This window comes from Marmota marmota, unplaced genomic scaffold, assembly GCF_001458135.2.
Source record: "Marmota marmota marmota unplaced genomic scaffold, marMar, whole genome shotgun sequence".
NCBI classification, from domain to species: domain Eukaryota; kingdom Metazoa; phylum Chordata; class Mammalia; order Rodentia; family Sciuridae; genus Marmota; species Marmota marmota.
Genome location: NW_025999864.1, coordinates 2,253,408 through 2,278,774, shown reverse-complemented (window position 1 = coordinate 2,278,774; position 25,367 = coordinate 2,253,408). Strand labels below are relative to the sequence as shown.

Sequence of the window (25,367 nt, the reverse complement as noted above, 5' to 3'; positions counted from 1 at the left end):
ACAACTTCAGCTATGTAAACCTTAGGAAACTGTAGAGAAGCCAATGATAGCTGTTAATGATGAACTCCTATCCAAGCACACTGAGCAAGCCTTTCAACCCTGCAGCCTTCCATTGATGCTGGTGAGGGTCTCTTTTCCCTAGGATTCTAGCTGTCTGCTGAGCCAAACAGTTCCCAGTGGAACAGACTAGGACTCAGAACAACATTTTTTAAATAAGCCATTTTTTGTTTTCTGATTTCAAGTTTAAGTATCATTCATTATAGCTAAACCTACCAGAATTCTGTATAAAATTTGGCTGTACTTTGGGAGATGGGCTAGAGTCTGGGGAAAGAGTAGAAAAGAGATGATGGTTAGGAGGTCGCTTGAGTAGTGTACACAAGCTGAAATAAGGTCCTGAACAATAAAACATGTGGGGCAGGAGAATGAGCCATTTCCAAAATATTAAAAATTGGACTTTGACCATTAGATGCAAAGTGTAAAGAAAAGTGAGTAAAAGTTTTAGATGGAAGGACTGGGCAAACGGTTTGTCCCTTTCCAGAGTTGGACCTACAGGGGAAGAGGCAGGTTTGGAAATGAATAGAAAGAAAGGTGTCCACTTGTGGATGGATGGATCTCGATGCCCATCAGTGGCAGACAGAAATTTATGTTGATGATACTAATCATTTGGATAATTTAAAAACATTTGAAAAAGAGTTTCAAATGAAGTTCCAGAGTTTTTCAGACATACATAAGTTCTTATTCACTTTCATGTAAGGCCTTACTTTTTTTGTGACTGATTCCTACTTCTGGCACCTGTTGTAAATAATCACAAAATGAGCGATCTCTTCAAGAGTAGAAATTTACCTGCATGTGGTTATTACCAGTTTTCAAAGATGTTTGTTCCTTCTCAATAGAAAAATATTTTTCTGCAAATACCATATATCAATACCTTTAAAATATTTTTGTAAAGCTTGATATTATGGTCACTATAGTTCTCTATCATAAAAAAAAATGTTTCTACTACTGAATAGAAAGCAATTTAGCCATCAAAGTTGTGAAATAAGCTAGTACCACATTATCTCACTCTTATGTGGCATCTCAAAAGGTTGATATCATACAAGTTGAAAATAGCATGGTAGTGACTACAGGTGGGGAAGATTAGGGGAGGGTTGAGAAAAGGTTGATCAATGGACACTGTGTTAACAGAGAGGAATAAGAAGTTCCTGTGTCAGCAACTCAGGAGGCCAAGGCAGGAGGATCACAAGTTTGAGGCCAGTCTCAGCAACTTAACAAGACTCTATCTCAAAAAATAAAAGATTTTTTAAAAGGCTAGGGATGTATCTCAGTGGTACAGCACCCATGGGTTCAATCCCCAGTACCAAAATAAATAAATTCATTAAAAAACAAAAGTTCTGGTTTGCTATTACACAGTAGGGTGACTGTGAATAACAGAAGTGTACTATACATTTTGAAAAGCTAGAAGAAACATTTTTAAAGCTTTTACCATAAAGAAATGATAAATGTTGGAGGAGATAGGTATATTTAACCTGTCTTAGACATATCACAATGTACGTATGAATTGAAATATTATATGGTACCCCACTGGCATGTACGATTTTTAGTGTTTAAAAAATAAAATAAAAATTATCTGACAGTTTCTCTCAAGGTATTCTGTAGTTATATTTATTCTCATGTTTTTTTCATTTATTCTCTTCTCAGAACTTGACAGCCCAGAAGAATTAGGGAAAAAGCGCATCTGCAGGATCATCACTAAGGATTTTCCCCAGTATTTTGCAGTTGTTTCACGGATTAAGCAGGAAAGCAACCAGATTGGTCCTGAAGGTGGAATTCTGAGTAGCACTACAGTACCCCTTGTCCAAGCATCTTTCCCAGAGGGTGCTTTAACAAAAAGAATTCGTGTGGGCCTCCAGGTACTGTTCACAAAATACTGTTTCTTTATAAGCACTGTTTTCCCCAGCACATGTAGAGAGCATGTGAAAGTATTTTGCTCTGAAAATGGTCATCATAACTCATCCTTAACGATACTGCCAATTAGGCCATTTTGGGAATCATTAACCTATTTCAGATGAAAATCTTTAAGTGTAAAGTTAGCTTAGTAACTGGTTAAATAAGGTTATATATTTTTAGAGTTTTTCTGTTCAAAAGTCTCAGTTTCTGATGAAAAATGATTTTTTCTTGGGTCTGAGAATGTGAAATAACATACAAAAACTTGATTTATAATATGCCACATCATAAAAATCAGTTACAGTGAAACTTGCAAGCTTTAGTTTGGGGTTTAAGTAAATCATAAATGTTGGGTTTCCTCCAACCCAGTTGGAACTTGTCTTGGTTTGGAAAGCTGACTGGAAATCTTGGCAAGAATGATCTTTCTTATATTTATTCATTTCAGTTAGGTTAGACCTTAACTAGTCCCCTTTTTCCTCATTGAATAAGGAAAATGAACTGAAAAGAACTTAATTTGTGTTGATAAAATAGTAATTAATAGTTTAACTGAAAGTTCATGCTCTTCTTGTGAGGCTGACTCTCCTGCCCAATGGAGTTTGTTGTACTCTTAAGTCCTGGGAATGCCTTTAGTAAATACTTGGAGTCCGGGACCACCTTATATTTCAGTCATATGAAGTTTCCTTCACCTGTTTCCTGTATTGAATTATTTTGCCAAATTAGCAAAGAATCCGAAAGAAATGAGGTAGGCTTAGTAGACTAGCATTCAGATCTTTGAAACTTTGAATGCTGTTTTGTTTCTGACCTCTGAAAGCCTCGGTTTTTAAGTGAGTACAAGTTGACTTTGTGAGGTTTTTATGGAATGTCCTGCATAGGTTTAAAGTATATGGAGCTAAATATTTGTTGTCCTGGAATTTGAAGTAGACTAACAAGCTTCTGTGCTCTGATTTGGGTCTCTCCTTTTTATGTAAGCCAGTACTGTCTGCATTCTACTGAGGAAACAGGCTGGCTAGTTCCTGCCGCTGTGTTTGGTTCTTTTGTCAGTTCATGCCTTGAAATAGCAAGAAAGGATTTAAAAAAAAAAAAAGATATTGTGTTTGTTGTTGTCAGATTGGTTTTTTCTTTCTCACTTCAAAAGTAACCTTGATGGAAAAAAAAAAAAAGTGAATTTTCATTTAAGGTCCTTTATGTCTAGGCCCAGCCCGTTCCAGAGGAAATTGTGAAAAAGATCCTTGGAAACAAAGCAACATTTAGCCCAATTGTCACTGTGGAACCAAGAAGAAGGAAATTCCATAAACCAATCACAATGACCATTCCAGTGCCCCCGCCCTCAGGAGAAGGTGTATCTAATGGATACAAGGGGGACACAACACCCAATCTGCGCCTTCTCTGTAGCATTACAGGTTTGGCTTAGTCGCTGCTATACTTTCTATTGATTTGCAATAAGTCTGTACAAAGACATAAAACCTTTGAAATATCCATGCCAGTATTTTTTTTCCCTTGTCTATCACCTCATCTCTCTTATTGCTGGAATAATTTAAGAAGCTGGTCTCATGAATCATTTAAAATTTAGGGGTATTCTCTGCTATTAAGTTAACATTAGAAATAGAGCCCTTGTTGGATCACTGAGGTATTCTTGATTCTATTGGAGCATCTACGTAATTTCTCAGTAACCCAAACAGAGGAAGTAGAACTAGCAACACCCTTTAGGCTACCAGGAAATTGGATAGACTTTTGGGAAATATAGATTCCACAGAGCACTACCAGTAGGGAAGTGTTGAGTACATAATTATTCTCACCTACTCCATTCACCAGTGCTATCCAATAAAATAAATACAAGGCTTAAGAGAACACATTTTGTGACAAGTACCTAGAATCCCAGTCCTCAATTCATCCTTTGATTATCTCAGTCTGATTTTTAACTTCAAGTGCAAGTCTAAGATCATTAACAGTATGTTTGGTTTTGGGTTTTGAGGAGTAACTTTAATGACAGATTTTTTCCATTTACCCTGGAAAAGTAAATGGTTCAGCCAGGTACAAAATGAGCTGGTTCTTAACTTTCTTGATAGTTCTTAACAGTTTTGTTTTTAAGCATATATTATCTATCTGAAACTACACATCATTGCACTTATAAAATACACTATAAATTGTGGATTTCCCAAGTTTAAACCATCCATTGCTATCCAGACAAACAGAAAAAAATTTTTTTTTTAAAAAATTAACAATATGGGAGCTGGTCACTGTGGCACATCCCTGGAATCACAGCTACTTGGGAGGAGACTGAGGTGGGAAGATCACTTGAGCGCAGGAGTTCAAGACCAGCCTGGGCAACATAGAAAGACCCTCATTACAAAATATATGTCAACATTTAAGGAGATAATAATGAGCTGGTAAAAGTGTAAAAGGAGAAGAGAAGGAAAATCTACATTTAGTACACACCACTGAATTGAAAGTGTCAAAATCATGCCAGTTGCTGTAACAGGAAGAACAGGAGGATGATGAGAAGTTTACAAGCTGCATCTCCGATAGTAAAGTCACCATCTCTGCTGCTCTTCTCAGGGGGCACCTCGCCTGCTCAGTGGGAAGACATCACAGGAACCACTCCTTTGACGTTTATAAAGGACTGTGTCTCTTTTACAACCAATGTTTCAGCCAGGTATGGAAAGATTCTAATAAGCATTAAAAAATTGGTTCTATATCCTTTTGGGAAACAAACATGTTGCTTTCAAAACTATGTGTTTTGTTTTGTTTTAATGGGGGAGAAAATCCTTAATGTTTACTTAGCACAGTTATTATGAGTAATAAACAAAGCTTTTGCATTTGAAAAGGACAGTAAAAACCTTTGCTATTTAAATAAACAAGTTGTTAATAGTTTGGTTTATTTCCTTTATATATTTACTTTGTTTTTATTTATTTTGGTGCTATAGAACAAACCCAAAGACTTGCACATGCTAAGTATGTGCTCTGCCACTGAATTGCATTCCTAGCACCTGAGTTTTCAAATTGTGTGGGTTTTGCATTTTTTTAAAGATGTAGCTTTTAAATCACTTCATTTTCATAATTCTGTTTTTGTTTTTCTTAGATTTTGGCTTGCAGACTGCCATCAAGTTTTAGAAACTGTTGGGTTAGCCACACAGTTATACAGAGAATTAATATGTGTTCCATATATGGCCAAGTTTGTTGTTTTTGCCAAAATGAATGATCCTGTAGAATCCTCCCTACGATGCTTCTGCATGACAGATGACAAAGTGGACAAAACTTTAGAGCAGCAAGAGAATTTTGAGGAAGTTGCAAGAAGCAAAGACATTGAGGTACCTTATTTACAATAAAAAGTTCATTTAATTAAATTTTCCAGATACAGGCTTTTATTTTGAGGTTATAATAGCACTATAAATCTCAAGTACATTCTTTGTATTTTAAAATTTTGCCAAAGATTCACTCTCAAATTATTTTAAGAGTCTATGGGTTATCAATTAATTAGAATATAGTACTAATGAATCTAAGTTATGGTCTCCATTTTCCTGTGGCTACTTGAATTTTCTTTTTTTAATGGTCACTGTCTATACACATTACCATGATTTTCCTTTTTCAAACACATAAGTATTCAAGAGTCAAAAAAATTCAAACTAGATCAGTAAGTGACCTAACATAACTTTGTCAAGCATGTTTAAAATTGGCAGAAGTTAAATACATAATTGTGTTTTGTACATGTTAATGATAGCAATTGTTGAATTGTAAGCCCACAGAATTATTTTTATGGCAAATAACATATTTCCTGATAAAGAGACAAATGTGACAGACACGTTTTTTGTGTGTATTTGTGTGATGCTGGGGATTAAATTCAGAGCCTTACACAAGCTAGTCAAGCGGTCTACCAATGAGCAGCATCCCCAGCCCACATGTAAGACTTTTAATTAATGTTACATGACTTAAAATATCAAATTTTCCTAACTCAAATTAATGTTATATTTTATATTTCTTTTACTTTTTCAAAAGGTTCTGGAAGGAAAACCTATTTATGTTGATTGTTATGGAAATCTGGCTCCACTGACCAAAGGAGGACAGCAACTTGTATTTAACTTTTATGCTTTCAAAGAAAATAGACTGCCATTTTCCATCAAGGTAAATCATCTTTAACAGACTCCATTAAAGAAAAAAAAAAACAAAAACTTAGCTAATAAAAAGAAAAGGCAGCCAGGCATGGTGGCACAGGCCTATAATCTCAGTGGCTCAGGAGGCTGAGGCAGGAGGATTGCAAGTTCAAAGCCAATCTCAACAATTTAGTGAGGCCCCATCTCAAAATAAAAAGGGCTGGGGATGTCACTCAGTGGTTAAGCACCTTTGGGTTCAACCCCTGGGACCAAAACAAATAAATAAAAGGGAGAAAAAAAAAGCTTAATGATTTATTTAGTGTGAAATACCCCACCAATGTAAACTCATAAGAACAGATCAGATTTTGTTCTATTTTTACCAGAGTATAACTTTCCAGCCAGTGAAGTTTTATAATTAGTAAAAACAATCTACAATAAAATGTAGATGATTTTATTGTAGATTTAAAATTTTTAAATGTCTAGCTAAAGTTCAGTGATCAAATAAAGAATGAAATCTAGATTCAGTATTCAAGTTTTGTTTCCATTTCTAAGGAGAAATGGAAGCCCAGAGACATTCTTCAGACAACAAGATAGGACAGTTGTCTTATTACTGTTATTTGCTGTTATTGTTATGTGTTGCAAAAACTAAAGATCTGAAAAAATGTTAGGAAGAAAATTCATGAACTATTAAGATAAGACAAGCAGACAATCCTAATGCTTAGGCTAGGAACTAGGCCCCTAAGTCATGCCAAGTTCAAATGGGACCAGTCTGGTTGACATGTAATTGTTACCATCTTTTCCCTTTACCTTTCCTGCATCTAAAAGGGCTTCATGAAACAAACATGTTTCATCTTATATAGACAGGAATCCTCAGAAAAGTCTGTAACTGTCACCTACCAAAATTATTCTAGATTAGAGACACCAGCCAAGAGCCCTGTGGTCGTCTATCTTTTCTGAAAGAACCAAAGACAACAAAAGGACTGCCTCAAACAGCTGTTTGCAACTTAAATATTACTCTGCCAGCACATAAAAAGGTATCTTTTAATACTGGTTCATTTTTACTTTCCCTGGTCTTGAAGAATTGGGCCCTTGGTATGCACTTAAGGAATGCTTTGTAACACAATTAAAGCTCTTGAAACTCAACTTTTATTAGTCTCCTTGTGTAGATTGAGTCTTGTTACTGTGGTGTCAAATTTTTATAGTGTGTATGATGGAGTCCTCTGTTGATCGCTTCTGCTGGTAGTTCATAGATTTTTTTTTTATGCTTTCAAATACTGTCACACATTAATTTGCCATGGATGTACAGTTCTTGATATTTTTTGTTGGCTTCTTTTGATTTGCTTTGCTTTCTAAACCAGCTTGCATTTTGTGCTCCCTACTCAGTCCTTTTCATATCCTGATATTCTTTTCCCTGCTGTCCATTATAATATTCCTTGTCTCTGCAATGCATCTTGGGACCAAAAGGAGACAGAGTCAGATCAAGATGATGAGGTAATATGAATACTTCTGCTTTTATTCTATTGGAGGTAGAATAGATGTTAAGTATGTATAAAGGAAGTTGCAGAGGGCTGAAGTGTGGGCAATGTATAAATTATTTTTGTATAGGTCTTAAGTGAGGTAAAGAATGTACTTTTTTTAAAAAGGAGTTCACTCTTCCTCCAGGTATGCAAAGACTATTTTAATATATTCCACAGCATTATAATCCAATTTATGATTATAAAATAAAAACTAAAGCTATTTAAACATTTTAAAATGTGACAGATTGGGACAGATTGCCATGTATAAATTTTTTAAAACTCTCATATGTATATTTTACCATCTATAGTCCTACTGCACACTATTACAAGTTTTAAATCAAGATCATGATTAATAGATGAAGTTTTACTATACCAAATCAGCTTGTGTTTTTTGTAATATGAAATATTTCGTCACTGGTTTTTGATAGACATTTGCTGTTCTAACTAAAGAAATTTATCTTGGTCCTTTTCAAAGAGTAGAGTTGTTCGATTAAATTGTAAGAGAAATTTTCATAAGTTACCTCCTAATGTTTCTATAAATTAAATGATAAATGGATTTTTAAAACCCACACATCAATCATAGAGTCAGCAGCCTCAGGACTCAGTAACATTATTGCTAATAAAAACCATTCACCTGTTTTTAATCTCATCTATACTTTATGCCTATTAACATACAGAAACCACAGTAGTAATTGGAATAATCAACTTTGTGTGCCTTTTTTCCTTGAATGTACTCACATAGTGAGTGTACTTTGTGATGTATGTGCTTTCAATATGAATGAATTGGGGAACACTTACTGCTCAGCCTCTGTAATGCTCGTCTTTTATTTGTAGTTCCCTGTAGTCTGCTGTGTTGGTGCTCTTATATTTGCTAAATCATGGCTACTGGGTTGAGATACCGGGATGGGGTGTTAAAATCCCAGTACGAAATTAACATTGTTCAAGAGGAAAATGCATAAGAAGAAAATTAAGGATAAACATATCAACATGCCATGCTACAAAATGTTTCAAAATTGAGAAAATGTCACAGGGAAGTTGGAAACAGAGTCTCTCTTTTTTCTTTTCTTTTTCAGACGGAGAAAGCAGATCGACGACAGAGTTTTGCATCTTTAGCTTTACGTAAGCGCTACAGCTACTTGACTGAGCCTGGAATGAGTGAGTTTTCTAACATATTTACTAATCTATGTGAATTTTTATAAGAAGAGACATTTTTTCTATACAAACTAAATTTTGATGTCATTTGAAAACCAATAACTAAGAAAAATTGCCTGCAGGAAAACCTTATCATGAAATCTAATACTCTGTACATAATTGAAGATACAAGGTACCAACACCCCTAGTTCATAGCTTCAGAAGAGGTTTTTTTTTAACCATTTACTATTTTTAAAATTAGAGACATCTATTTTTTATTTTACTTTGACGACTATTAACTGTGGTAGGAGATGAATAGCAGTGTTACTTTATATCTATGCTCAAAAGAGAAAATGTTTAATCCTATATTTTTGGGATGACAGAAAGAATGGCAAAGTTACTTTGGTTGTTATCTCATTTTTCTTAATATAGATAGATTGTTGTATACTGGTCCCAATTCTTTCCTTCCCATTTTGCGAGAATTATATTTTCTTACTTTCTTGAGGTAGGACTTTTTCACTGATTTCTTATCTCTTCCCTCCTCTCATCTCCCTCCCTCTGTCCTCTATTAAATATCAGTTCTAAGGCTGGTCTTCAGACTGGTTAAACCCTCTTGTCTCAGTGATGGTTCCAGTTCCTTGTTAAATGGCTTGCAAGCAAGGTATAGATGCAGTCATATTCATTCTCTCTGCCTCCTCTTCCTTCTTCCTTGTAATTATTATATATGGTAGTCACCATAGCCTTCTAGATAACCCCTTCTTCCCAGGGAACTGAGAGCACAGGGAGTAAGTATGTATTTGATTAATGGTAGAGTGTTGCCACTTTAACCTCAGAGAGCTTCATTTTGAAGAGAATTTATACAAAAACATTTTCTCATTGGTCAACCATCCCTAGCTTTCCCCGCATTGATTCACAGTTAACTTGAGTTCATGGAGGTTTAGAAATTTGTCAGTAAGAGCCACAATTTTGTTTTTTCCTACCTTTCCTGAATTCATGTTGCTGTGGACCAACATAACATAGGCAGCAGGAAACTACTCCACTATTTAGTTTAGATGGTTGAGGTCCAGACTACTAGGAAAGCTAATATTCAGATACAAAATGGATAGTATGAAAGAAATGAAACCCTTCCATGATCAGGAACATTCCCTCAGTTCTGAGTTTTTTCCTCTAGCAGAAAGATCCAAATGCTTCCACAAATATTGGGGCTGAAATTAACTTCTGTTGTGTTAGAGAGCAGGGAAAGGGTGTAGATGTAGCTAGCTGGTTTTTCAATATGGTGAAAATATACTGGATATGAGTTTTTCTTTGGAATAGCATTTTGCCCTGGAGACCCTCATTGGGTGGTAGTTTTGGTCACCACCACCCCTTTCCCCGACCCAGGCAGTATTCTTAAGCTTTGGACAGGTTTGATGGACCAGCTGCTTAAGGTCCATGGCATCTCAGGGAAGGTGAGTTTCCATCTTATTCTGGTCCTTAAGGTATTTAGGGTTTTTTTGAGGGATATTTGAATTTTAAGATCATGCATATGCTCAATTTTTAATTTTTCTCACTTATGAAAGTGTTGCTACTTTTTTGTTAAAATTTCATTTAGATATGTGCAGTCTGCTATCCTTTTGATAAAAGGAAATAGTTTTCTCTTATGATCAGACACACAAAGGTGGTGAAATGGAAAGGAATAAGAAGGAAACTAAGGACTAAAAGGAAACTAAGGAAATACCAAGACCCCTGAGTTGGTGTTAGAACTCCAAGCGAAGGCCACTTTTCCCTCATTTACTCTGGCCCTTCCACGCCCATTCCCTGTGTCCCAAGAAGATTCTAGTGTAGTTCACTGCCTAACATCCAGAATTTCCCTTGGTCATAAAGGGTATCACAAAGTGTATGTCATTAAAACATATAAAATGTGTAACTAACTGACTGGCAAGCTGGTTGTTCTTGGCAAAGTATATAAAACCACAGACATGATTCAAAATACTAGTCTGATGGAGCCAGCATTCATCAGTAAACAAGGCACTTCACCAGTTTCTTGTAGTTACAAAAGTAAATTCTTAAGACATAGACATGAGCCCAAATCTTTCAATTGAAAAGAACCTTCAAATCATCATTCATTTGCAATGTGGCATTTCCCAAAAGAGTTATGCAATATAATTTGGGAATTATGGCTAGGAAGGATAATAAATAGGTGAGTTTTCCATAGTTCCACTTTCTTTGGAATAATATGTCAGCCTAGAAGAGAACATTTTCTGAATATTTGACTTTAAATGTACACTAGGAATGAAAATCTTCACCCTTGTGGGAGTAGCTGCTAATCCAAGGACTGGATTGTAGCAGTGGCACGGGCACAGCACGAAGAGGAGCATAAAAGATGAAGCAGATTCTCATTTACTCTTCAAGTTCACTGTTGTTCTGAACCATTGCTTTTTTGGAACGAGACTGTATACAACTTTGACGTTGAACAGTAGCCCTTGGCAGGCATTCCAAATCTCTGTGATCAGATCGGTTTGTTTGTTAGAACTGTAGAAGTAGAGAGGACTGAAAGTGTGCTTGCTGTCCCTAGTGAGTGTGCTTACCTCATCTGTGTGCTTCTTGCCCCACTGAGATAAGAACGCTAGTATTACCTCCATCTTTCCTAGTGATAGGTCTGATTCATGGCTGCTCCCATGTTTGGGGCTACCCATGAATATTCTGGAAAGGCACCAGAATCCATACCTTTGTAATTGATAAGCATATATGTATATACCTATGTACCATATTTCACTGCAGGTACTTAAATGTGGGGTATTAAAAATATGACTGCTTTAGATTTTCCCATGATACCTTTTGAGAATTAAAAGTAGAATAGATTGTGAAAAAACTGAGATAATGTATGTGCGTTTATTCATAATTTAGACTGCTACAGACATGGATATATTTAGTTACCGATGTATTTTATAATGTGAGGATTTTATTTTCCTAAAATCTCAAAAGGTACCAAGGCTTCACATCTCATGGAAAAAGTGTACTCTTCTTTCTTAATACTCTCATGAAAGTATTTTTGAAGGTTATATTTTGTGCATAATATGGCATACAAATTGTATTACTTCATTGGCTTGTTTGCCATGATATATTGCGCATGATAAAATGTTTTCAGTTACTTTGCTTGCTTATGGTAACCATGAACCATATTTTCTAGTTTTTTTTCCCCTTTGTATGTGTATACATGCATTTTTAAATCATTTCATATTACATTTTCTTTTTTCCTCTCATCAAAAGGAATATACTGCATGAAAAGATAAATGCAAACATTCCTTTTCTTTGTTTTTGTTTTTTTGTTTAAAATTCTGACTCAGAAAATTTCTTGCTCTTATTGGCTTTTTATGGGTGTAAAGCGTAACCGAATTGTGCATGGAAGATACAGATTTAAAATCCAGTGGCTTCACAGTTTGCACATCAGATGCCTGTCTCTTTAATAGTTATTTTGGATTCTGCATGAAATAGGCTTGACTGGTTTTCTAAAAAAGAGTTTCAGAAATTTAATGCATAGATTGACACATTGAAATGCTTCTAAATAGGTGCAATCTGTAACATGGAAAGGCTCTAGGAGAGGGAATATTAGAAATTATTAAAACAAGAGTCATATGGTTGCACAAAACAAACATACCTATACAGGCAAAACGGAACGGCTACTGCTATTTCAAAACCAGCACATAAGAAAGTCAATAGGAAGTAAGGGAACAGTGTTCCATTGTGGTTATTTTTCTCATCATTAATTCTTTCCTCATGTTTTCTGTTTTTTCATTGTTGGCCTATTTGGTTGCAATGTGCTTTTCCTGTCTTTCATTTCACATTGCTGTTTTTTATTTCTTTAGTTGTTGTTTTTTTTTTTTTTAACTTTGAATTAGTTCTGTCTGTAGAAATTTATTTTTCCTCTTTTAGTTAATTGTTCCTTTTGCCTCATCCCTTCTAAATCATGCAAACAATTGTACTTGCTTTTGTAATATTTCAAAGTTTACTGACCAATTTTTTTCTCTGGTCTCTCTGTTTCTCAACCATTTTTGTTGATTTTTGTGTTTGATTTCATTTTAAAATTTAAGAAACAGTTGAACGGAGTGCAGGAGCAACAAGATCCCTCCCCACCACTTACTCATACAAGCCATTCTTTTCTACAAGACCTTACCAGTCCTGGACAACAACTCCGAATACAGTGCCCGGGCCAACCAAGTCAGGCTTCACTTCCTTATCAAGTTCTTCCTCTAATACGCCATCCGCTTCTCCATTAAAATCAATATGGTCCGTTTCAACTCCTTCTCCAATCAAATCCACGTTAGGCGCATCAACGACATCTTCAGTTAAATCTATTAATGACGTGGCGTCTCCAATTAGATCATTTCGGACAATGTCTTCGCCAATAAAAACGGTGGTGTCACAGTCTCCATATAATATGCAAGTTGCCTCTGGTACCCTGGTTAGAGCTCCGGCAGTCACGGAGGCTATGCCCTTAAAGGGGTTGGCATCCAGTTCTACGTTTTCCTCTCGAAGCTCTCCCGTGACTACAGCAGGGTCTCTTTTGGAGAGGTCATCAATTACTATGACACCCCCTGCCTCCCCCAAATCAAACATTAATATGTATTCCTCAAGTTTACCATTTAAGTCAATTATTACATCAGCGGCACCACTAATATCTTCACCTTTAAAGTCAGTGGTGTCTCCAGCTAAATCAGCAGTTGATGTCATTTCGTCAGCTAAAGTTACGATGGCATCATCTCTCTCATCACCCTTGAAGCAGATGTCTGGACATGCAGAGGTAGCGTTAGTCAATGGATCTATTTCTCCTTTGAAATATCCATCATCTTCAACTTTAATTAATGGATGCAAAGCCACTGCCACGTTACAGGACAAAATTTCTACAGCTACAAACTCTGTAAGCTCTGTGGTGAATGTAGCCACTGACACAGCTGAGAAAGTGTTTTCTACCACAACAGCAATGCCCTTTTCCCCACTCAGGTCATATGTTTCTGCAGCACCATCAGCTTTTCAGTCTCTAAGAACTCCTTCCGCAAGTGCACTCTACACATCTCTTGGGTCATCAATATCTGCAACTACCTCATCTGTAACTTCATCAATAATAACAGTGCCAGTCTACTCTGTAGTCAATGTTTTGCCAGAACCAGCATTAAAGAAACTTCCAGACTCTAATTCACTTACAAAATCAGCAGCAGCCTTGCTGTCACCCATTAAAACATTGACTACGGAGACACGCCCCCAGCCCCATTTCAATCGGACTGCATCTCCAGTTAAGACATCTTTGTTCCTTGCACCTTCTGCCCTTAAGCTGTCTACACCATCTTCTTTATCTTCTAGTCAGGAGATACTAAAAGACGTGGCTGAAATGAAGGAGGACCTAATGCGGATGACCGCAATACTACAGACAGATGTGCCAGAGGAGAAGCCATTCCAACCTGAACTCCCCAAGGAAGGGAGAATTGATGATGAAGAACCCTTCAAAATTGTTGAAAAAGTCAAAGAAGACTTAGTGAAAGTTAGTGAAATCCTTAAAAAAGATGTATGTGTAGATAACAAAGGATCACCCAAATCACCAAAGAGTGACAAGGGACACTCTCCTGAAGATGACTGGATAGAATTTAGTTCTGAAGAAATAAGAGAAGCAAGACAACAGGCTGCTGCGAGCCATTCTCCGTCTCTGTCAGAGAGAGTGCAAGTGAAAGCAAAGGCTGCCTCTGAGAAGGATTATAACTTGACCAAAGTTATTGATTACCTAACAAATGATATTGGGAGTAGTTCACTGACAAATTTAAAGTATAAGTTTGAGGATGCAAAGAAGGATGGTGAGGAGAGACAGAAAAGAATTTTAAAACCAGGAATTGCTTTGCAGGAACACAAACTCAAAATGCCGCCAGCCTCCATGAGGCCTTCCACCTCTGAGAAGGAATTATGTAAAATGGCTGACTCCTTTTTTGGAACAGATACTATTTTAGAGTCTCCAGATGACTTTTCTCAACATGACCAAGATAAAAGTCCCTTGTCGGACAGTGGCTTTGAAACAAGAAGTGAAAAAACACCTTCAGCCCCACAAAGCGCTGAAAGCACTGGTCCCAAGCCACTTTTTCATGAAGTCCCCATCCCTCCTGTCATTACGGAAACAAGAACTGAAGTAGTTCATGTCATCAGGAGCTATGAGCCCTCCTCTGGGGATGTTCCCCAGTCCCAACCAGAGGAACTAGTGTCACCCAAACCTTCCCCTACATTTATGGAATTAGAACCAAAGCCTACCACCTCTAGTATTAAAGAAAAAGTGAAGGCATTTCAAATGAAAGCCAGCAGTGAAGAAGATGACCACAGTCGGGTTTTGAGCAAAGGCATGCGTGTGAAAGAGGAGACTCACATAACCACAACCACCAGAATGGTTTATCATTCCCCACCAGGCAGTGAAGGTGCCTCTGAAAGAATTGAAGAAACCATGTCAGTCCACGACATCATGAAGGCTTTTCAGTCCGGGCGGGATCCTTCCAAAGAACTGGCAGGGCTGTTTGAACATAAGTCGTCAGTGTCTCCAGATGTTCACAAGTCTGCTGCTGAAACGTCAGCCCAGCATGCAGAGAAGGACAACCAAATGAAACCCAAACTGGAGCGTATAATAGAAGTCCACATCGAAAAAGGTAACCAAGCTGAGCCCACTGAAGTCATTATTAGAGAAACCAAAAAGCATCCAGAAAAGGAAATGTATGTATATCAGAAAGACTTATCCCGGGGAGATATTAACCTAAAAGATTTTCTACCAGAAAAACACGATGCTTTTCCTTGTCCAGAGGAACAGGGTCAGCAAGAAGAAGAAGAACTTACTGCGGAAGAGTCATTGCCTTCTTATCTGGAGTCTTCCAGAGTAAACACTCCTGTGTCCCAAGAAGAAGATAGCCGCCCTAGTTCTGCTCAACTCGTATCCGATGACTCCTATAAAACATTGAAGCTTTTGAGTCAACACTCCATAGAATACCATGACGATGAGTTGTCAGAGCTAAGAGGGGAGTCTTACAGGTTTGCTGAGAAAATGCTTCTGTCAGAAAAGCTAGATGTGTCTCATTCTGATACTGAGGAATCGGTTACAGACCATGCAGGAACCCCTAGCTCAGAGTTACAGGGGTCTGATAAGCGGTCCAGAGAAAAAGTAGCCACTGCCCCCAAAAAAGAAATACTCTCCAAAATCTATAAAGATGTGTCTGAAAATGGTGTAGGTAAAGTGTCTAAAGATGAGCATTTTGATAAAGTGACAGTATTGCACTATTCTGGCGATGTTAGTAGTCCAAAACATGCCATGTGGATGCGCTTTACTGAGGACAGATTAGACAGAGGTAGAGAAAAGTTGATATATGAAGATAGGGTGGACAGGACTGTAAAGGAGGCTGAAGAAAAGCTGACAGAAGTATCACAGTTTTTTCGTGACAAAACTGAGAAACTAAATGATGAACTGCAGTCCCCAGAGAAAAAGCCACGCCCCAAAAATGGCAAAGAATGCTCTTCTCAAAGCTCTACCAGTAGCAGCCCTGAGAAAGTACTAACAGAACTGTTAGCATCCAATGATGAGTGGGTTAAGGCAAGGCAGCATGGCCCTGACGGAAAAGGCTCCCCCAAGGCCGATGAGAGGACAGCATCCAGTTTGCCCAGCAGCCCGGAGAAGAGAGTTGTGTATGAACAGAGTGAAGATGGCAAGTCCACCGTGGAGGCCAAAGGAAGTGCAAAGCACCCACAGAGCAAAGCACCAGAAGGGCCCCAGTCTGGATTTCAACTCAAACAATCTAAACTCAGTTCCATTAGATTAAAATTTGAACAAGGTACACATGCAAAAAGTAAGGACATATCTCAAGAAGACAAAAAGCCAGATGGCCAATCCAGAATCCCAGTTAAAAAAGTACAGGAGAGCAAGCTACCTGTCTACCAAGTGTTTGTTAGAGAAAAACAGCAGAAGGCCGTAGACCTCTCAGAGGAAAGCGTGTCTGTCCAAAAAGATTTGATGGTCCTAAAAGCTAAAGATGAGCATGTCCAAAGCAACGAGATTGTTGTAAATGATTCTGGCTCTGATGACGTGAAAAAACAGAGAACTGAAATGTCAAGTAAAGCAATGCCTGACTATTTTTCTGAGGAACAGGCTAAAGACTTGGCATGTCATGTAACCTCAGATTTAGCAACCAAGGGACCATGGGACAAAAAGGTCTTTAGAACATGGGAAAGTTCTGGAGCCACTAACAATAAGTCACAGAAAGAAAAACTTTCACATGTACTTGTTCATGATGTAAGAGAGAATCACATTGGTCACCCCGAGAGTAAAAGTGTTGATCAAAAGAATGAATGTCTGTCTGTGACTGAGAGAGAACACAAATTGTTAACAAATGGCTCTCTCTCAGAAATTAAAGAAATGACTGTAAAATCTCCCTCCAAGAAAGTTTTATACAGGGAGTATGTTGTTAAAGAAGGGGAACGTCCAGGTGGAGCTTTCGATCAACCTCCCAGGAGAAGCGAGAGCTCAGCAATGTCACACATTCCAGTCAGAGTGGCTGATGAGAGGAGAGTGCTGTCTCCTAATATTCCTGATGGGTTTTGTGAGCAGTCGACATTTCCAAAACATGAACTATCACAAAAAGTGTCCCAGTCAACTATGAGTAAAGAGACAGTTGAGACACAGCACTTTAATTCTGTAGAAGATGAAAAAGTTACCTATTCAGAAATCAGCAAGGTTTCCAAACATCAGAGTTACGTAGGCTTATGCCCGCCTCTTGATGAAACTGAGACTTCCCCCACCAAATCTCCTGATTCTTTAGAGTTTAGCCCAGGAAAGGAATCTCCATCTAGTGATGTATTTGACCACAGTCCCATTGATGTATTGGAAAAACTTGCACCACTAGCCCAGACAGAGGGAGGGAAAGAGATAAAAACTTTACCTGTTTATGTCAGTTTTGTACAAGTGGGGAAGCAATATGAAAAGGAGATACAACAGGGGGGTGTAAAAAAAATCATAAGTCAGGAATGTAAGACAGTCCAAGAAACCAGAGGGACCTTTTATACAACCAGACAGCAAAAGCAGCCTCCTTCTCCCCAAGGTAGTCCAGAAGATGATACTCTAGAGCAAGTGTCCTTTCTAGATAGCTCTGGGAAAAGCCCTTTAACCCCAGAAACACCCAGTTCAGAGGAAGTAAGTTATGAGTTTACGTCTAAGACCCCAGACTCACTAATAGCTTATATACCAGGCAAACCTAGCCCAATTCCGGAGGTTTCTGAGGAATCAGAGGAGGAGGAGCAGGCCAAATCAACCTCCCTGAAGCCCACTACGGTGGAAGAAACAGTGGTCGAGCGTGAAATACCTAAAGATGTGAGCAGAGACTCTAGCCCAAGACCCAAAAATAACAGAGTTGCCTATATTGAATTCCCCCCTCCTCCACCGCTGGATGCGGACCAGATCGAGTCAGATAAGAAGCATTATCTTCCCGAAAGGGAGGTTGACATGATTGAAGTCAATCTGCAAGATGAGCATGAAAAATACCAGCTGGCTGAACCAGTCATCAGAGTGCAGCCACCCTCACCAGTTCCTCCCGGGGCAGATGCCACTGACTCAAGTGATGATGAATCTATTTATCAGCCTGTCCCTGTTAAAAAATATACTTTCAAATTAAAGGAAGTAGATGATGAACAAAAGGAAGTGACAAAATCCAAAGCTTCTGCTGAAAAGGCTTCCAACCAGAAAGAACTGGAAAGTAACGGATCTGGAAAAGATAATGAATTTGGCCTTGGCCTTGACTCGCCTCAGAATGAAACTGCCCAGAATGGGAACAATGACCAGTCCATTACCGAGTGCTCTATTGCCACCACGGCAGAGTTTTCTCATGACACAGATGCCACAGAGATTGACTCTCTGGATGGCTATGATCTGCAAGATGAAGATGACGGTCTGACAGAGAGTGATTCGAAACTCCCAAGTCAAACTATGGAAATCAAAAAAGATGTCTGGAACACAGAGGGCATTCTGAAGCCAGCAGATCGCTCTTTTAGCCAAAGCAAACTTGAAGTTATTGAGGAGGAGGGAAAGGTGGGACCAGATGAAGATAAGCCATCCTCCAAAAGTTCTTCATCTGAAAGGACTCCTGATAAGACTGATCAGAAGTCGGGGGCCCAGTTTTTCACACTGGAAGGCCGACATCCTGACAGATCAGTGTTTCCTGATACTTATTTCAGTTACAAAGTAGATGAAGAATTTGCCACTCCTTTCAAAACAGTAGCTACCAAAGGTCTAGATTTTGACCCTTGGTCTAATAACCGAGGGGATGATGAAGTTTTTGATGGTAAATCACGGGAAGATGAAACTAAGCCATTTGGTCTGGCGGTGGAAGACCGCTCTCCAGCAACAACCCCTGACACTACGCCAGCCAGAACGCCAACTGATGAAAGTACCCCAACTAGTGAGCCTAACCCTTTCCCATTCCATGAAGGAAAAATGTTTGAGATGACTCGCAGTGGTGCAATTGACATGAGCAAGAGGGATTTTGTTGAAGAGAGGCTCCAATTTTTCCAGATTGGTGAGCATACTTCTGAAGGGAAGTCAGGGGACCAGGGGGAAGGGGATAAAAGTATGGTCACTGCCACCCCACAGCCACAGTCAGGGGACACCACTGTAGAAACCAATCTAGAGAGAAATGTAGAGGCACCTCCAGTTGAACCTAACCCCAGCAGCCCGACCAGCGGCGAGTGTGAGGAAGGCACATCCAGTGGTGGCTCCCTGGAGAGATCAGCCGCAGACAGTAACACCTCTAAAGTTGACCCCAAGTCACGTACGCCTATAAAAATGGGAATTTCTGCATCTACCATGACCATGAAGAAAGAAGGCTCTGGAGAAGTGACAGATAAGCTAGAAGCTGTGATGACCAGTTTTCAGGGATTAGAAAATGAAATTACAGTGATTTCAAATACAGCCAGTAGCCAGATGGGCATTAGGCCTCAAGAAAAACATGATTTTCAAAAAGATAACTTTAATAACAACAACAATTTGGATTCTTCCACTATACAGACAGATAACATTACAAGTCATGTAGTTCTGACAGAACATTTTGCACCCACTTGTACCACAGAGAAAGCTAATCCAGTGAAAGGCTCATCAGGAAAAAAGACAGGGGTACTACAAGGACACTGTGCCAGAGATAAGCAGAAAGTTCTTGGAGAGCAGCAAAAGACAAAAGAATCGATAGGGATTAGGCGAAAATCCAAACTTCCCATAAAGGCCACTTCACCAAAAGATATCTTCCCACCAAACCATATGCCAAACAGTAAAACAAGTAAAATGAAGCAGGTTAGTCCATCCGAGAAAACCAAAACCCTTACTACTTCTTCATGTGTAGATGTGAAATCCAGAATTCCAGTAAAAAACACACACAGGGAAAATCTAGTTTCAGTCAGAAAAGCATGTGCCACACAAAAGCAAGGGCAGCCAGAGAAAGGCAAGGCCAAACAGCTTCCATCCAAGTTGCCAGTAAAGGTAAGATCCACCTGTGTCACCACCGCCACCACCACCAACACCACCACCTCCACCACCACCACAGTTAAAGTTAGGAAAAGTCAGCTTCAGGAAGTATGTAAACATTCCATTGAATATTTTAAGGGCATTAGTGGCGAGACCTTAAAGCTTGTGGACCGCCTCTCTGAAGAAGACAAAAAGATGCAGTCGGAGTTGTCCGATGAGGAAGACAGTACCTCAAGAAACACGTCGTTGTCCGAGACTTCCCGGGGTGGCCAGTCTTCAGTTACAACGAAGTCTGCTAGAGATAAGAAAACAGAGGCAGCACCTTTAAAATCAAAGAGTGAAAAGGCCGGCAGTGAGAAAAGGAGCAGTAGGAGGACTGGTGAGAATGAAGGCAGTCAGGTTTTTCGAGCACTCTTTGCTCACAGCCTGGAGAACCAGCATAGTTTGTAAACACTTTCCAACTCGTAGACTCTAGTGCATGAACTGTCGTGATTGCCTGTGGAGTGACTTAACCGTAGTTTCTCATTCTGTCATTGTCATCTGTATGTGCTGTCTTATATACTCTTCTTTCTTCCTTTTAATCAAACTACACTGTAGACAGCTAGGGAAGCATGCTGAAGATACTGGTGTCATTCAAGATGAACAACTTTTTTTTTTTTTAAATGTGCTAATGAATATGATTCTGTCAAAGTAAAAGCACAGATACTGAAATACCATTGTGTTTTCACCAACACGACAATTCTATAACTGTTGTAAAGTAGCTAGCTTGTCAGCATGTTCAACCCCATTACATTGAGCATCCATGTAGTTTGACATTTGGCCTGATACAGGTGAAAAACAAGTGAGCCATGTAAAAAGAAGTGTTCATGTAGGTGATTAGGACACATCTAAGTGTACAGTGTTAGCGTTAGTCTCTCTGTAAAATCTGACTGCTGCTAAAAGCAATGTTCCAGTATCGTATCTTTCTTGATGATTATTTTAATTAAGAAATTGTAAATCGTAGGTCCACAGAGTCCATGCGAACGGACAGATATCAGGATGGCAATAGTAGCAGATCACCTGGGACTTAGTTGGACTGGTAAGTGTGTATACACCTGAATGAAACAAAGTACAGTTTCTTAATTTCCTTGTTTTATTCACATGCATTTTATTATGTATTTGTTAAAAAGAAACAAACACCTCAGTGAAAACAAAATTTTATCCATAATTCTGTCTATCCAGGTATAATTATTAATAGTACTTTGTACACTATTTTTCCAAGGAACAGAAACATAAATCTTATTTTACCTTACATTTAAGTGTTTTTCTTCACAATGCCATTTCTGGTATTTTATCTGATAGCTACTTTCCTTTATGCCTTCTGATAAATTTGTTAATACCCATGACTTAAGTAACACAAAATCTTTAACATAGCATTTTGGGGACAGCTTTCTTAGGTTAACAGTTAAATTAACCCATGCCTATATTTCACTGATTTTAGTCATTCATGAGTCATCTTTACAAAAGGTACTAGGCATTGAACCAAGGGCCTCACATGTATTAGGCAAGTGTTCTGCCACTGATCGAAATATCTCCAGCCTGTTTTTAAAGAGATTGAGACAGGATCTTGCTAAGTTTCCCAGGCTGGCCTCAGACTTGGATTCTCCTAACTTAGCTTCCTGAGTAGCTAGTATTCTAAGCTTGTACTGCCACACCCGATAAACTTCACAATTTTTATGATGTATACATAAAATTTACAGGTTTATTTACCTGATGTGTCTAAATGGATTCACTTTTTTTTTAAATTAATATTATGCACAATGGTCCCATAGTTATTCTAAGGGGGGAACATAACTACTAATTTCTAATTATTGATGCATGCAATAATCCTTAGAGCTAAGTAATATTATTATACACTCTCAATAGATTAAGAAACTGAGTCTTTTTTAAAAATATTCTTTAGTTGTCAATGGGCCTTTATTTCACTTATTTATATGTGGTGCTGAGAATCGAACCCAGTGCCTCACCCATGATAGGCAAGTGCTCTACCACTGAGCCAAACCCAGCCCCTAAGTGGATTCACTTTTATGCTGAAAGATTTATTTAAAATGAAAACTTTATATTACTTCCATAGTAGGGAATGGGATTATTTGCATGTAACATCTGTATAAACAAGGAAACAGGAGTGACAAAGTTTAAATTTAGATTTTTTTTGGCCATGATGGGGATTGAACCTCGGGCCTTGGGCCTGAAAAGCATAGGATCTACCACTGAGATGCATCCCTAGACCACTTTAAAATTAAAAAAAATAATAAAAAATTTAAAGGATTTAAGTAAGTAGGTAGACTCAGTTCACAAGAGTTGAGTTCTGTGAAACCATTAACAATTAGCATGTCCAAAAGGAATATTTGACTTCATTTTGCTTCAATAAAGACAAGATAAGGTTGTTTGTCAGGTGGGCCATTCTGCTTTGTAGTTTCTATCTTTATAAGGTCCCTAAAATCCTGCCTCACCTGAATCTGAGAAATTTTAAGTTTTATAGGTTATTTTTTTTAATGCACAGCCAAAAGACGTAATAGTTAAAATGTTATTGACATAAAGTAACCTTGCATATTATCAGTGTCATATGCCCCATACAACTATTTATTAAAAGGGAGAATGTGAAACTAGATAATTTGAACAAGTTTATTTTACACACACACTTTAAAGGCCCCCTATCCCATTTCCCCACTCTCACTCTTCCACAAACTATCTACTCTCCTCTCTTCAGCCTCCTAGATCCTATTCTAAGATATGTTGCTGATGATCAGGAGCCTAGTAGAGCTCTGAAAAGGGAGGTGGTCTGTGTGATCTTTTTTTTATATATTTTATTTATTTATTTTTAGTTGTAGATGGACACAGTATCTTTATTTTATTTTTATGTGGTGCTGAGGATGGAACCCGGGGCCTCGCATGTGGTAGGCAAACACTCTACCACTGAGCCACCACCCCAGCCCAGTCTTTGTGATCTTTTACAGATGGTTGAGAATAGTAATCTGTTATGTTTAACTATTTGCTAACAAATATTATGAAAATAATATTTGTGTTTTAACATTGAACATTAATCTGAAAAGATATTGGAGCAAATGTTGATTTTATGGTAGCACATGCCCATAACTATTAGATTTCCTTTAAACCAGTATAGTCCTTAGTTTTTCAGAGTAAATTTGTGGAGAAGATATGGCAGTATCAGAAAAGATAGATAAAAAGCAATAAAACTAAAATTCTCAGTGTCAGGATGTCTTTGCTCTTCATAAAGTCTCAAAAAACATCTACAGTTTGGTACTGAGGGCTTGTTGGGCAGTAGGAGTATTATCACTTAAAAAACTTAAAAAATTATAATTAGCTTCCCTAATTGGAATTACTACAAGCTTAATAAAGATTAGAAAAATTAAGACTTATTAAGAGAACAAATTTATTTTATTTTTTTTTTGGAAGAAATCTGGGGCAGTTTATTTTTTCCTTTATTTGGCAACAGTATATTAAATATAAATGGTAAATATAAATTTAGTATATGAAAGATAGTATAAAGTAGTGCTTAAGAGTATGGATTCTAGCATAACATTGCATTTGGATTTTGGTTCCAGCATTTCTTATTTGTATGATATTTGATAAGTGTTACATAAAATTTTGTAGAAGAGCATGGATTTGGACTGAGCACTTGCACTAGGCCCAAAAGACTAAACTAATAGAGTTTAATCATACTAATTCACATCTGGCTGGTTGCAGGACTCAGTATCCATTAGCTGATTAGGCTGTAAAAAATTAACTAGTTAAGCTACAATCAGTTGATTGACTAGTCTGTAGCCAATTAAGTTATTTTCTACATCTCTATTCTGTTTTCCTACTTGCACTGTCAAATCATATCTTTGTTTGGAGTTCTTAGAACCTGCTCTGGTTTGGGGAGCTGTCCAATTTATGAATGGGTTTTGTTTTACTTTGGTCAAATAAACCCTATTCAATTGAATTGGTTTAAGGAATTTTCTTCTTAATGCAAGTAGATTAATTTCTTTTTTTTTTCTTTTTTCTTTTTTTTATTAGTTCAAAACATTACAAAGTTCTTGACATATCATATTTCATACATTTGATTCAAGCGGATTATGAACTCCCATTTTTACGCTATATACATAATGCAGATTCACATAGGTTACACATCCACTTTTTTACCTACTGCCATACTAGTGTATGTTGTATTCTGCTGCCTTTCCTAACCTCTACTATCCCCCCTCCCCTCCCTTTCCCTCCTCTCCCATCCCATCCCCTCCCTTCCCATCTTCTCTCCCTACCCCATCTACTGTTCATTTCTCTCTCTTGTTTTTCCCCCCTTTCCCCTCACTTCCTTTTATATGTAATTTTGTGTAACAGTGAGGGTCTCTTTCCTTTACCGTGCAATTTCCCTTCTCTCTCTCTTTCCCTCCCCCGTCTCTTCCCTGTTTAGTGGTGATCTTCTCATGCTCTTCCTCTCTATTCTGTTCTTAGTTGCTCTCCTTATATCAAAGAAGGCATTTGGCATTTATTTTTTAGGGATTGGCTAGCTTCACTTAGCATAATCTGCAGAGAACAAATTTAAATCTGTATTTTGAATCCACCATTAATGATCCACTTTTTTATTTAAAATAGTTAAATTTTATAGTTTTCTGCTAAATAAATATATTCTCTGATCTTGGCTTTAATGTATAACTAGTATATTCAAAAGATACACCTTATGAGTATCTTTTTCTGTTGGTCACAATATAATAATGAATCAGGAATCAATTTATTCTTTTTTGTTTTAAAATGGAATATAAAAAATTATCTGTATATTACATGTATTACAGCTAAAGTTTCCTCCATGGAGATCTGGCATTTATACAAACAGGTATATTTCTAACTGTAGGTTATGGTCACAGCAGTTTGCAAGCCTACCTTACATTAACTTTTGTCCTTTTGTTTTCGTGTGGATTGTTTTCAGTTTTTCAAGAGTTCAACTCTGCAAAGAATAGTCAGGTATAAAAGTCATTTTACACAAACTCTAATATATTTTCAGGATAAATTTCTAGAAGTGAATCACTTGATCAAAGGATAAGGGCTCTTTTGAGTTTGTGAATTCATTTTGACAAGTTGCTAGATATATTTCTTATCAAGAATAGAATATTGATCAATCCCTTTCCATGTGAGCATTTTTTCTATTTCTTT

At 37.7% G+C, this 25,367-nt stretch overlaps 1 protein-coding gene across 49 annotated transcripts in view; it reads left to right on the top strand.

The window, feature by feature from the left end:
- Ank3 (ankyrin 3) overlaps positions 1-25,367 on the top strand; it is a 503,325-nt gene that overhangs the window by 446,214 nt on the left and 31,744 nt on the right. For 28 of the 49 annotated variants that reach the window (XM_048814103.1, XM_048814128.1, XM_048814115.1 and 25 more), the window contains 10 exons: positions 1,699-1,910; positions 3,137-3,344; positions 4,501-4,597; positions 5,024-5,252; positions 5,938-6,063; positions 6,944-7,066; positions 7,497-7,523; positions 8,623-8,704; positions 12,751-20,553; positions 21,178-21,252. In XM_048814103.1, the coding sequence (XP_048670060.1) occupies positions 1,699-1,910; positions 3,137-3,344; positions 4,501-4,597; positions 5,024-5,252; positions 5,938-6,063; positions 6,944-7,066; positions 7,497-7,523; positions 8,623-8,704; positions 12,751-20,553; positions 21,178-21,252 (8,982 nt within the window). The remainder of the gene's footprint in view (positions 1-1,698; positions 1,911-3,136; positions 3,345-4,500; positions 4,598-5,023; positions 5,253-5,937; positions 6,064-6,943; positions 7,067-7,496; positions 7,524-8,622; positions 8,705-12,750; positions 20,554-21,177; positions 21,253-25,367) is intronic. The other 21 variants (XM_048814271.1, XM_048814255.1, XM_048814262.1 and 18 more) reach the window with 4 other exon arrangements.